Raw genomic sequence first — 13,380 nt, 5'->3', positions numbered from 1 at the left:
CGCGCGCGCGACGCCCGGCTAGCGGCAGCGGACGTTCTAGGCCCTCGTACTCTACGCCCGGCGGGGGGCGGGGCGTGGCGAAGGGGCGTGGCTGGCTCGGGCTGCAGCCCGTTTGTCCTCCCGCGGCGATGCCGCCCGGCGCTTGGCCGAGCCCGGCGGAGGCTCCGCGCCGGAGTTCCTACGGGAGCTCTACGTCAGTGTTTCCCAACCTTAGGAACTTGAAGATGCGTGGACTTCAACTCCCAGAATTCCCCAGCCAGCTATGCTGGCTGGGGAATTCTGGGAGTTGAAGTCCACGCATCTTCAAGTTCCTAAGGTTGGGAAACGCTGCTCTACGTGAACGAGCCGCCCCACAACGCTCATCTCTCTCTCTACTCGGCGGTGCTGGCTGACGCTCTGCAGCGGCGCCGGGAGCTGCTGGGTTGCGAGGAAGCGCCGGGGAGTCGTGTGGACGAGAGTTCAGGGCTTTTGCAGACGCGTGTCTGTATTTGGAAGCAAGAGAGCAGTAGGGAGTCGGCTAGACACTCCTGGGTCAAAGGTAGACCGACGTGGATGAAGCCTTAGGGCAGCGTTTCCCAACCTTAGGAACTTGAAGATGCGTGGACTTCAACTCCCAGAATTCCCCAGCCAGCATAGCTGGCTGGGGAATTCTGGGAGTTGAAGTCCACGCATCTTCAAGTTCCTAAGGTTGGGAAACGCTGCCTTAGGGAACTTGGTAAGCGTGTTTGCTTGAAGCGCAGGGCTTGCAAAAATAGCATCCTTTCTAACAGATTTGATTTGTGCTTAGATTGTAAGCCGCCCTGAGTCTTTGGAGAAGGGCGGGATATAAATGGGATTAAAATAAATAAAAATAAAAATGAAAGAGCTGTAAATGGAGAAGCAAAGACCTCATTCTCCTTGGTCCACTTGGTAGAACGCAGTTGCAATGCAGCGTGTACAGTCCTGGGGCGTGGGCGGTGGTGAATTTTGGTGAAAAGAAAAAAGGACTTCAGATCATCAAGTCTGTCCTTTGCAATACTGTAATCCGATTGTAATTGAAGGCAAGGCTGATTGACAAACATCCATTCAGGACACCTTGCTGGTGCACTTTTGACATTTGGCCCTAAAAGGGCTGGGTTTTTGGGGGGGTGGGGGGGTGGAAGACATGTTTAATCTGGATTAAATTGATCGGAATGTGGAAGAAACTGATTCACCACTGATTTTGGTTTAGTGTGTGTTGTATGAATGGTTATGGTTTAGCATGTAATATGATCCCATCTGGTTATGTTGCATCAGTAAAAAAAAGGGGTCAAACAAACCTCAGCTTAATACGTCAAATAAACCTTTTTCAAATGCTCTGTAACTTCCCCAACTCTCCCAAAGAAACTGGTGAGTGGAGAATATTTTGTTAGAAATATCAAGCATTTATACAAGGAGAAAAAAAATCTCTGTAATGATTCATTTCATATGAACGAAACAACAGAGCTAAAGGGAGATACTAAAGTTAATTCTTTTGACAGTGGGATTAAAAGCCAAGTAGCCATTTTTTCCCCTACTGCTGTACAAGAGGCTTTTCTGTCCTTCGTATTCATAGATATTTATGTCTCCATCTTTATAGACGACAGAATGTAGAGGCTAAGAGAGAAAAACAATCCACAATTACTGCCACATCTTCTTGCACTGTAACATACCACAGGATTCTTTGTTCTTTCCACATGTTTTTATTACTTGACACTGCTTCTAAATATAACTGTGTCACTGTGAAAAGTTTTATGTTTAAAGTAAGGAAACTGCCACCAAATCTTTGATTGCAGTACTCAACTGATCTTCATGGCTGTTTCTGTATTCTGGAGTTATGTTCCCCATATTAATTGATTTATTTACCACTGTGAAGAGCCAGGGGAGATGAGTAATTGGATGTGGCTTTAGTCGATATTACTTCTGGTGCCGTCAAGCTCCTGGAAGAAGATTAGAAAGTCAACAAACCTGCAACTAGTAAGAGAATATATTAACTGATCAAATGCCAGTTTTACTTCCGTGTCTTTAGGTTTTTGAAAGCCATAAAATTCTTGGCTCTTGATTGTTTTTGCTCACAAGGAATGATAAAATTTCACCAAAAGTATTTGCCCGACAGCGGATAATTTGTACAGGCAGGTTCTTTAAACTTTTATTAAAAAGTCAGACATATAAATATTGTACAGAGGGAGATGGAGAAAAAAGAATAGGACAAATGAAATGGGATTTAAAAAAAAGATAAACATACGGCATTTGAAAACGATGGTTGTAAATTAATTGGTAACATAGCATGCAGAAATTAAATAATTCTACATGAACTTCCACAGGAGTAATCGCAGAGAAAGAAAATCCTTTGCCATTGAACGATTTGGATGAGGTGCTTGGCCTCTAATTGTTGGACATCCTTGACCTTTCTGAGCTCAATAAATGGCACATGCAGTATGGCAAAGCTCCAAAGCACTAAATATTTCACACCTAAATCCCTGGGTGTTAATTCTTCCAGAACCACTCCAAAGGTTGGTCCTCGTCCTATTACAGTTAGAGATCGCCAGTCCCTAGAAATTTGCATACTTAGTCTACAAAAGGCCATTTTAAGAGTTCCTCCTCTAAATATAAAAGCCAATCTGCTACAACTTCACTTTTACCTTAATAGTGGCGTGCCTTCATCTGGGCATCCATGCGCGCGTATCTCTCTGCACGGTCCACATCACGCTGTCGAGCCCTCCTCATAATTTCATATCCCTGTGTAACCAAAAAGGTAATATTTAACATAACAATATAGGGGGCGGGGTGGGGAACTCCCATTTTTCCAGGTTTTCATTTTGCTATAGCTAAAGTAGCTCTATTTTAGACATAAAAATATTTCAATCTCTTAACAAATAAGCAGTCATCAGATGGAGAAGAAAGCACAATAATTTCTATAAACAGAAACTGTTCTTAAGCTGTTTCAAACAGATGGCAAATTTATGATCTGAAAGGTAGAAATTTTTCCAGTGTGGTTGTGTGAACACGTGTTCATCCTCCATTCCCTTGCCTACGCAGAGTGTGATGGACAGTTCGAAAAAGTAATGGTCACTTTGGGTTTGCCAATCCATACCAATTTCTCTTAAGTTAAAAACAGTTTTGGGTTGAATGGCAACCACCAATAAACTGAGTTGGGATAAAGAAGCCTGCCATAAGCCTACAGCAATCCTGTAAAAATCTGCTTCCACCTGAGCTTGAGTTAGATGATGAGAATACAACTTCTTTGGTGGACAGGAAAAGGCCAGCGTCCACAAAACCATGCCATCACCTTCCAGACTCAGTCTGTGACATTCTCTAGGTGGCTGCCTCCATGAACACTCCTTGCATAATGGAGTAGCCCACTTGGATTCTCATTGCCAATGTCAGGGCCACAGCCAGCTGAGATTTCCAAAGTGCACAACACCAGAGTCTAAAAAGAATGAAAACTCGATTATTCTAGTGTCTCTGATATCTGGTTTCTGCAAACATCTAGGACTGCAAGTTGGTTTTTGTACACCAAATGGTGAGAAGGCATCATTTCATTTTCTGCATGTCTTCCAGGAAATTAATCGAAACGACGAGAGGAGAAAGTGTAAGTCTGAGCCAAGCCCACCCCTGGCTTCTTAGGTTTTAAGCTTCCTCTTAATATTCTGCAGAGAAACAGAGGCACCCATAGTAAGTAGGAGTACAGGTTATGGTAACCAGTGTGTTAGGTGAGACCGGATTTCTCTCAACTTACATAGTACCCATTTCCAGCTGCAAAGATGCTCAATGCCACGGTGGTATAGAGTGTTTTGTTGTACCGCCATGCAAGACTAGAGGTGGCCATTTGTCTGCAGGGTTGTCCTTCTGAGGGAGCCTTCCATTGCTGAAAGAGGCCTGGGAACACAATTTATGAGGAGGGAAGAGTGTCAGTGATGCACTTTAACAAGCCACAGGTGAGAACAAAGCCAGGCCGCCCGTGAGCAGACTCTGCTCCCATTACAACCAGTTGACAGGCCAGGTGACAGTGGTTGACACCACAGTGGTCGGATAGGCACCAGGTTATTCTGGGTAATATCTTCCTGTCTTTTAGTGTTCAGAAAAGTCAACGGTTCTGGACAGTAAGTAAAGCTTGGGGTCCTAAAGGAGAAGCTGCTGCCTAGATGGATTGATACACTAATAGAGGCGGCAGACACACAAACACAGCTTCCCCTCCAAACCCTCCTTTTTTTAGCTCACTTTAATTTTTGTAATTCTGATTCATTTTTATATTTACAGTCATTGTTGTACAGTATATCCTTTCATCCTGATGTAAGCCGCTCAGAGTCGCCTGAATCGCAAGATGGGCGGTAAATAAATCAATAGCGGCCCTCCGGTTAGATCTAGTAGGGGAGGCTCTTCCTATGTCCCCTTGATCAGAGGCTGCCAGCCAAACGTGCTTTTTCAGGCGCTGTCTCCCCTCCTCTGGGACAGCGTTCAGACGTCCCTTCTTCCCCATCCTCCCAAATTTAGGGAGGTCACAGCTCTTTCATCAAGTATTGGGGGAGGGACCATTAGGACGTTGCTCAGAATGAGCAGTCACCTTAATTTTTGGAAAACATACAATTTTAATTTGTTTTAAAATTAAAATTTAATTTTAAAGGTCAGACCAGGACGTCCCGTTGTGCAAGGAGTCACAAAAACACACACACACACACACACACACACACCTGCAACCTGGCGCCCTCCGGGGCTGCTCCACTGCCCCCCCCTCCGGCCATCCGCACAGCCCCCCCGCCCAAAGCGGGCTTCCCCCCCCCCCCGCCGCCTTCCTCCAGCTTCCTCCCCGGGAAGGGCGCGGGATCGGCGGGGCGAAGCTGCCCCGTCCGGACGGGCACCCGCTTCCGTCCCTGCGCCCGTCCCGACCTTGGCGCCGAGCAGCCAGGCCCTTCAGCGGCTCCTGCGGAACTGGCGGCCACGGGAGGCTTGGGAGGGTCCCTGCGTGGGGGGGGACGGGCGGTATAGAAATTAAATAAATAAATAAATAAATAAATCGGGCAATGAAAGAAGGGGAAGGGGCTCCCAGACGACCCCCCCCACACACACACACAGAGGGGAGGACACGGGGGGGGGGGTTGTCCAGGCCAGCGTTTCCCAACCTTAGGAACTTGAAGATGCGTGGACTTCAACTCCCAGAATTCCCCAGCCAGCTATGCTGGCTGGGGAATTCTGGGAGTTGAAGTCCACGCATCTTCAAGTTCCTAAGGTTGGGAAACACTATGCTGGCTGGGGAATTCTGGGAGTTGAAGTCCACGCATCTTCAAGTTCCTAAGGTTGGGAAACACTATGCTGGCTGGGGAATTCTGGGAGTTGAAGTCCACGCATCTTCAAGTTCCTAAGGTTGGGAAACACTATGCTGGCTGGGGAATTCTGGGAGTTGAAGTCCACGCATCTTCAAGTTCCTAAGGTTGGGAAACGCTGGTCCAGGCTTCCCCATAAGCCCCTCCCCCTGGACAAGCCCCACCCCCTCGATCCCTTTCCAGGTTTCTCTCCCCACCCCCGCCCCCGCCCGGCGAGGCTCCGCTCACCTGGGCCCTGCAGGAAACGCGACCTCGGGCCCACCGCCCGCAGCAGGGTGGCTCCCAAGCGGTAGCGGGACATGACGACGACGGCGGCGGCGGCGACGGCCCGCGCGAGCTCCGAAGCGGATCACCTCACCTTCCTTTCCTCACCGTCCGCTTCCAGGGACGGACCTCTCCCTCTCTTCTGCGCACGCGCGCCAACGCTCGCCCGCTTTGCCCTTGGGCGCGCGCGCCGCCGCGCCCGCGCCGCCGCCGCTCTAGGCATCCGCACTCCATCTTCCCCCGCTGGGATGGAGGGGCGGAGCCGTCGGAGCGGAGGGGCGGGGCCGTCCCGGGAGCCGCTGCCATGCCGGCGTGGAGCTCTCGCGCCGCGCGCGCTTTCCTCCGCCGGGCGCTTCCCCGGCGCTTGGCGGAGCCCGGCGGGGGTCTCCGGCGGAGTTCGTGCGGGTCCCGGCGGCGGCGGCTGCTCCTCTCCACGCCCATCTTCTACGTGAACGGCCCGCCCCACATCGGGCACCTCTACTCGGCCGTGCTGGCTGATGCTCTGCACCGGCACCGGGAGCTGCTGGGCTGCGAGGGAGGGCGGCTGGCTACAGGTCGGCACGGGGGAGCCGTGCGCACGAGGGTTTTAGGGGCTTTTGCAGACGCGTGTTCTATAGGGAGCCGTCTAGAAACTCCCGCGTGAAACTGGTGTTAACATGGAGGAAGCTTTAGGGCAGGGATCTTCAAACTTGGCTCTTTTATGACTTGCGGACTTCAACTCCCAGAGTTCCTCAGCTAGGCACGCTGGCTGAGGAATTCTGGGAGTTGAAGTCCACAAGCAGGGGTCTTCAAACTTGGCCCTTTTATGACTCGTGGACTTCAACTCCCAGAATTCCTCAGCCAGGCACGCTGGCTGAGGAATTCTGGGAGTTGAAGTCCACAAGCAGGGGTCTTCAAACTTGGCCCTTTTATGACTCGTGGACTTCAACTTCCAGAATTCCTCAGCCAGCTTTGCTGGCTGAGGAATTCTGGGAGTTGAAGTCCACAAGTCATAAAAGGGCCAAGTTTGAAGACCCCTGCTTTAGGGAATCCCAGTGTTTGCTTTCACGAGTGGAAGTGCGGGGCTTGCAAGGATAGAGAGGTTTCTTTCTAGCGAGGATGCCTGAAAGGTGCTATAAACGGAGAAGCCGGCACTTCATCCTTCTTTCCAGCAACCTATGGTCCAGGTGCGGTGTTTTTCAGCCTGGCCAACTTGGAAGATGTGCGGAGTGGGGAATTCTGGGAGTTGAAGTCCACTCAGCTTAATTGCCCAGGTTGAAAAACACAGAGCTAGCATAATATTATTGCAGTACAATGCATTATGTACAGTGTTGGAGTGGTGAATATTGGCCCAAAGAAAAGTGGGCAACAGATTATCATCTTCCTGTCCTTTGCAATAGTCCTGTTGTATATAGATGGAGGGTAGGTTGATTGATGAAAATCCATGCATGACTCTCTAACATTGCACCCCTGGTTTTTGATTAATTTGGACAGCAAAAATGTAATAGGGGGAGGGGGCTCTCTAAAGTTTTAGGAATGAATTTTTGCTGGAGGGAGTGATTTTTTTTATAAAAAAATAGAATACAAAACAAGCTTGCTTTTCCAGAGTGTCTCATTTCCCCCAGAAAATTGGCAAATATCTTTTTGTCACCTCACTTTTCTGATGAGCTTTTCCATCCTGGCTGATCACATTACATGTGAACAAAGCTGCTAGGATTTCTTCAATAAACCGTGCATTTGTGTGGAAAAACTCTCAAAGTTTTCATCCATTATAAGCTTCCACAACCTCTATAAAGATTCTGGAAGCAGTGTTTGCAGGAATGGCTGCGAATGCTTGCTGGGAATGAACGCATTTATGTGTTATTCAAATTTATATAGCTGCCCATCTCATCCTTATAAATCTTGGAGTAGCCCTGCCAGCACGGGGGTGGCAGGGGTTGGAGGAGGCTACCGCTCAGCTTCTTAATGGGTCCGGGTTACCTCGGGGACCACCTGCTGCCGGCGTCAACTCCCCTCCGCCCTGTGCGTTCCCACAGAGAGGGCCTCCTCAGGGTGCCTCCAGTCAGGGAATGCCGACTGGTGGCCCCCAGGGGGAGAGCCTTCTCTGTGGGCGCTCCGGCATTATGGAACCAACTGCCGGTGGAGCTCCGGATGGCATCAGACCTCCGAACTTTCCGTCGTGGCCTGAAGACCCACTTATTTGAATTAGCTGGTCTGGCCTGACGGGGGATTATGGGTTTTAAATTGTTGTTTTAGAATTGTATTATTGTTTTTAACTGGGCATTGGTTTAATCTTTTTTAACTTTTGTATTGTTATTTATATATGCCCTGTGAACCGCCCTGAGTCCCTAGGGAGAAGGGCGGTATACAAATTAAATAAAACCTAAACCTAAAACCTAACCAGTTCACTTGTCCTGTTTTCCTTGCCAGGAACGGATGAACACGGCTTGAAAATCCAGACAGCAGCGGCAGCCGCAGGTATTTCTCCGAAAGAGTTCTGTGACGGTGTGTCGGCCGAATTCCGGGAGCTCTTTACGCAGGCCGGCATCTCCTACACCCATTTTATCCGCACTACAGAGCTACGGCACCGGCAGGCTGTGGAGTTCTTCTGGGCTGCCTTGCACGATGGAGGCTGGCTGTATCAAGCCGACTACGAAGGATGGTATTGCACAGCAGAAGAGAGCTTCTTGGCAGCGTCTCAGTTGACAGAGTCTCCTGATGCCCAAGGGAACAAGCAGATGGTTTCCATAGAGAGCGGGCACCAGGTACAGTATGGTGAAGCCTGGCAAATTCTGTCGGGGGTTCAGTCACTCAGCTTGCTAGGCCTTCGCACGTGGTTTGGTCGTAGTTAGGTTTTGTGAATCCAGCTGTTCTAGGCTGTGCTTTTAACATTCAGCCAATAATATGCAAATGCCCAACAGTATCATATTGTGGTTATTTATTAATTAGATGTATTAATTTATTGGTAATTCATACCTAATACTCCTTCCTCCTCCTATTTACCCCCCAGTATCATCCCCTGTCAGGTGGGCTGGGTAATGGTCCAATACACTCAGCTGGCTTTCATGCCTAAGCTGAGACTAGAACTCACTTTCTCCTGGTTTCTAGGCCTACGCCTTAACCCAGGGATCTTCAAACTTGGCCCTTTTATGACTTGTGGACTTCAACTCCCAGAATTCCTCAGCCAGGCATGCTGGCTGAGGAATTCTGGGAGTTGAAGTCCACAAGTCATAAAAGGGCCAAGTTTGAAGACCTCTGCCTTAACCACTGCACCAAACTGTCTGTAATAATATAATGTGTCTCATGTCTACAGAACATTCCGATTGGAGAAGCTACCTCTAAATAATCTACAGAGTCTCTGTATTATTATATTATTATTGTTAGATGTTTATTTCAGTTACATATTATTATTATTTAAATTTATATACCGCCCTATTCCCATAGGACTCAGGGCGGTTTACAGGGAAAATTTAAAAAACATAGCATACAAAAATTAAAATCAGTTAAAACTATTAATTAAATTCCAGTCCCTGAAATTAAAACTAAAACCCAATTAAATTAAATTAAAACCCCTCAGTGTGGGCCAAACAGCTCTAAGAGCCAAGTTTTCAAGTCCCGGCGAAATGAGCGAAGGTCGGGGGCAGTCCTGAGTTCCGTGGGAAGTTGGTTCCATAGGGCCGGCGCGCCCACAGAGAACACCCTTCCCCTGGGAATAACCCGCCGGCATTCCTTAACCGGCGGTACCCTGAGAAGGCCCTCCCTGTGGGAGCGCACAGGACAATGGGAAGTTGGTGCCGGCAGCAGGTGTTCCCTTAGATAATCCGGACCCAAGCCATTTAGGGCTTTATAGGTCATTACCAGCATATACATATGTAGGTCAGCTCGAGGTGGTGAACTTTCCAAATACTCCCACTTCCTCTTTTTCCCACAACCGCCATGTGAGGTAGGTTGAGCTGAGAAAATGACAGGCTCAAAGTCACCCAGCTGGCTTTCAGCCTAAGGGAGGTCTAGAACTCAGTGTCTCCTGAATTCTAAGGTGACACCTTTGGCATCACGTCAGACTCATAAGCAAGGATCGCCAAAATAGAAAAGGGCAACAGCGAGAACAAAAGATGTAGCCCCAGAAAACTGGGGAAAAGCAGACTGAAGGCCCGGGATGCTGCTAGCTTTCTGAAGCTAAGAAGATGTGATCCTTGGTGGAAGGCAAGTTTTCTGATGCATGCATGCAGCCTTCAGCTGTAAAGAAGGAAAACTAGACATTAATATAAACGCTTGGGTAAATATATCTTGTTTTGGAGAGGTTGATGAAACCAGAAAAAAAACCTTGTGATAACTTCTCTCCTGCATCTTAGGTGCACTGGACCAGGGAGAAAAACTACATGTTCAAGCTGTCCAAGTTCCAGGAGCCATTGCAGCGATGGCTCTACAAGAATAAGGACGCCATAAGCCCTGAGCCCTCCTATCAGCAGGTCCTCCAGTGGCTGGAAGGGGACCTCCCGGATCTCTCCGTATCCCGTGACCGAAACCGGCTGCATTGGGGCATCCCTGTCCCTGGGGACTCGACACAAACCATCTATGTCTGGGTGGATGCTCTGGTGAACTACCTGACGGTTGTAGGTTACCCAGAAAAGCACCAGGCCTGGTGGCCTTCCGTTTGTCACGTTGTGGGCAAAGACATCCTCAAGTTCCACGCCATCTATTGGCCTGCCTTGCTGATGGCTGCAGGTCTGGAGCCCCCCCTGCGGATTTGGGTCCACTCTCATTGGACGGTACAAGGACAGAAGATGTCCAAGAGCCTGGGCAATGTCGTTGACCCGAAGGAGTGCTTCCGGCACTACACGGTGGATGGGATTCGGTATTTCCTGTTGAGACAGGGGGTCCCAGAGCGGGATTGTGATTACTACGACGAGAAGGTGATGAAGCTGCTCAACTCGGAGCTAGCCGACACCTTAGGGGGTCTCCTGAACCGGTGCACAGCCTCTGCCCTGAATCCCAGTGGGACTTACCCCATCTTCTCCGAAACCTGCTTCCCTAGGGATCTGGGGATTCAAAGTGGATCTGGCAAGGCCTTAGCAGAGGATTACAAGCTAGTGTCATTGGTCGAGAGCCTGCCTATGAAAGTGAGCGCCTCTTTTGATCACTTCCAGATCTACAAGGCTCTAGAATCCATTATGGAGTGCGTGAGGCAGACCAACGGCTTCATCCAGAGGCACAGGCCGTGGAAGCTGTGCCCGGAGGATCCCACAGAGCGACAGTGGCAAGGGACCATTCTCCATGTCACTCTGGAATGTCTTCGGGTATATGGGCTCTTGCTGCAGCCGGTGGTCCCAGCCATGGCTGACAAGCTTCTCTCAAGGTTGGGTGTTTCCCCTACTGAAAGATCTCTAAAGGACTTGAACTTCCTCCCTCGCTATCATGGCAGAACATGCCCCTTTGAAGGCAGAAAGCTCGGGCCGGATCCTGGTGTCCTGTTTCCCAGGCTGAACAAAATCTGAAGCCACCAATTGTACGGATTCTTAATTTTGTTTTAAAGAGAAGAAACACGGAACTAAGACTTCTGAGAGTGTGCAGTTGGGGTGAACCCAAAATAAGGAGGAAAGGCTTCATATGATACGCAGTTAACTCAGATCTCTGTGTTGTTGTTTTTTTAGCTTTCCATGTGGAGACTCCTTGTGGCGTTACATTTTTCTATTCTACTGTAATTTGCTTCTCAATGTGTCTTCTCAAGATCTATGGGATTAAGTAAATCAAGTAAAGAATGATTATTCTACTCTAAAACTGAAATAACCATGGGGAAGGAAAACAACCTTACAGGTGCACAGTGTTAAGGGTCGCATTTATTATTGTTTATATTTCACCACCCATTGCCAAGGCCTTTTAGCGTTGCAACAAACAGCACAGTTCTTTGTTGTTCCTAGAGATATTTTTTCTTTCTACACATGCATTGTTGCTTCGTACTCTTGCTTTTTTGTTCTGGAGTTACAGTCCCCATATTAAGTGCTTGATTTATTTATCACTTGGAAGAGCTGGAGAAAATGAACGGTAAAATGTGGTTTTAGGTGATATATTCCTATTGTGGTGCTGAAACTCCCGTAAGAAGATTTAAAGAGGCTGCAAAAGCTAAAATCAGAAAGAGTGATTTCGGCTGCCTTCTTATTGAGTGATGAAATGCCATTTTTACATGTGTGCCTTCAATTTATGGATGCTATAAAAGTCTTTACAGCAGCTAATTCTTGAAGCTGTAAGAGATGAAGTAGTTTTTTAATTTCTCCAGAAGGCAGTTTGCTGCCACTCATGTAATTAAACATTGGCATGCAAATAAGCACTGAACAGTACAAGCCTAACCACATTTATTCCACGATTTTAAATAGGAGCCATTTGCTCAAAGGTCTTTAAAACTGCAGTTTGAAATCTTACAAGTGAACTTCCCTGTACTTAAAAATAAACAAATTCTGAGATTAATGCAGTTTCAATGGGGCGAGTTCAGCAAGAATTGAGAATTAACCAACTAAGCCACACACTAAGGGCCAAAAGTGATAAATGTTTCCCCTCAATCCTTGGCGCTAATTTCCCAAGCATCTTTCCAAAAGATCCTATTAGGTTAATTTTTAATTGTCACGGAAGGGAAAACGTATGAAATTAACAGCCAGTAACTACATTAGGTATGGCTAATACATTTTTTTTGTAACATGCCAATGTGATTTTTCTCTAGCGTTACATCAGAGATCAAGTGTTCATTCATTTCTAACAGAATGTCACCTAAGTGTTGTTTTCAGGGTGTAATTCTCACAGTTCAGGACCAAGATCCCTTTTATAGCTGGGCCTAAAAACAGAAAATTGTGATTAAGGAAACACGTGCGCCCCATATTATTATCAGACACTGCTGCTTCTCTTAAGTAAAAATTCCTGGCTCTGTTCTTCTCACTCCTGAATAAATTGGGGGGGGGGGCAGTCTGGCCCCCAGATTTTGAACTTCTGCTCTTACCTGTTCAACGCAGGATTATAGTAGCCCCAAATAAGCATCCTTTCCCTTCTCCTACATTTTAGGAGCCTGCCCTCTTGATGTCCATGTCCCAATGAGCTTCTTATTCCAATATAGGTCATCCTTGACTTACAACCATTTGTTTAACTACTGAAGTTACAACAAAACGGAGTGGGGGGAAAAAGGGAATTGTGACCGGTCCTTGCTCTTAGGACTGTTGCGGCATCCTCATCATCAAAATTCTGACGCTTGACAACCGGCATGTATTTATAACAGTTGCACCATCCCCGGGTCACTTGATCATCATGTCTGACCTTCCCAGCCTGCTTCCAACCAGCAAAGTCATTGTGAGAAACGCGATTCCTTTAACCACTGCAGCGATTAGCTTTAAAACCTTGGCAAAAAAAATAAAAATAAATCTTAACATTGGACTGGAATCAGCAACTGCCTTGTCTAGCAATGGGGCCCATAATAGGAACAGAACAGAACAGAATAGAATGACAGAGTTGGAAGGGACCTTGGAGGCCTTCCAGTCTAACCCCTTGCTCAGGCAAGAAACCCTTTGCCATTTCAGACAAAACGGTTGTCCAATCAAGTCTGAGAAACCTCCAGTTTTGGAGCATCCACAACTTCTGGAGGTGAGTCATTCCGCTGATTAATTGTTCTAGCTGTCGGTGTCAGAATCCATTTATATCACATTTCATAAATGTATAGGTAGAACAATGTGCTTATTCTGGGGATTCTGCCATCTCTCCGAATGGGGGGGGGAGAGGATAGACTTAAGGCAATCTTCAAACAACAGGGGAATGGTTGAACTGGGGGAGGGAGGGGGAGACA

The 13,380-nt window shown here is 47.7% G+C and overlaps 2 protein-coding genes across 2 annotated transcripts; one reads left to right on the top strand and one right to left on the bottom strand.

The window, feature by feature from the left end:
- Positions 1-1,687: 1,687 nt before the first annotated feature.
- On the bottom strand, positions 1,688-5,762 carry LOC310646067 (uncharacterized protein). Its single transcript, XM_083372263.1, has 4 exons — positions 5,547-5,762; positions 3,737-3,876; positions 2,640-2,736; positions 1,688-1,937 (listed from the first exon to the last, which is right to left on the bottom strand). Exons 1-3 carry the CDS (start codon positions 5,617-5,619, stop codon positions 2,641-2,643), a joined length of 309 nt encoding a protein of 102 aa, XP_083228389.1. The 5' UTR covers positions 5,620-5,762; the 3' UTR covers positions 1,688-1,937; position 2,640.
- Positions 5,763-5,868: 106 nt separating this feature from the next.
- On the top strand, positions 5,869-12,036 carry MARS2 (methionyl-tRNA synthetase 2, mitochondrial). Its single transcript, XM_083372011.1, has 3 exons — positions 5,869-6,136; positions 7,992-8,326; positions 9,914-12,036. Exons 1-3 carry the CDS (start codon positions 5,887-5,889, stop codon positions 11,054-11,056), a joined length of 1,728 nt encoding a protein of 575 aa, XP_083228137.1. The 5' UTR covers positions 5,869-5,886; the 3' UTR covers positions 11,057-12,036.
- The last annotated feature ends 1,344 nt before the right edge of the window (positions 12,037-13,380 follow it).

The sequence above is a fragment of the Vipera ursinii genome, assembly GCF_947247035.1.
Source record: "Vipera ursinii genome assembly, chromosome: 12".
Taxonomy (NCBI): domain Eukaryota; kingdom Metazoa; phylum Chordata; class Lepidosauria; order Squamata; family Viperidae; genus Vipera; species Vipera ursinii.
The sequence above is the reverse complement of the archived record's forward strand: the minus strand, read 5'-3'. Positions and strand labels throughout refer to the sequence as shown.

What these genes read in the sequence shown, in the direction of transcription:
- LOC310646067 (XM_083372263.1), bottom strand. Translation starts at nt 5,619, where the DNA reads ATGTCCCGCTACCGCTTGGGAGCCACCCTGCTGCGGGCGGTGGGCCCG. An exon ending in GCGTTTCCTGCAGGGCCCAG is followed by an intron (nt 3,877 to 5,546) that starts GTGAGCGGAGCC and finishes TTGTGTTCCCAG; the next exon opens with GCCTCTTTCAGCAATGGAAG. An exon ending in CAGCTGGAAATGGGTACTAT is followed by an intron (nt 2,737 to 3,736) that starts GTAAGTTGAGAG and finishes TTGGTTACACAG; the next exon opens with GGATATGAAATTATGAGGAG.
- MARS2 (XM_083372011.1), top strand. Translation starts at nt 5,887, where the DNA reads ATGCCGGCGTGGAGCTCTCGCGCCGCGCGCGCTTTCCTCCGCCGGGCG. An exon ending in GGGAGGGCGGCTGGCTACAG is followed by an intron (nt 6,137 to 7,991) that starts GTCGGCACGGGG and finishes TTTCCTTGCCAG; the next exon opens with GAACGGATGAACACGGCTTG. An exon ending in CCATAGAGAGCGGGCACCAG is followed by an intron (nt 8,327 to 9,913) that starts GTACAGTATGGT and finishes CCTGCATCTTAG; the next exon opens with GTGCACTGGACCAGGGAGAA.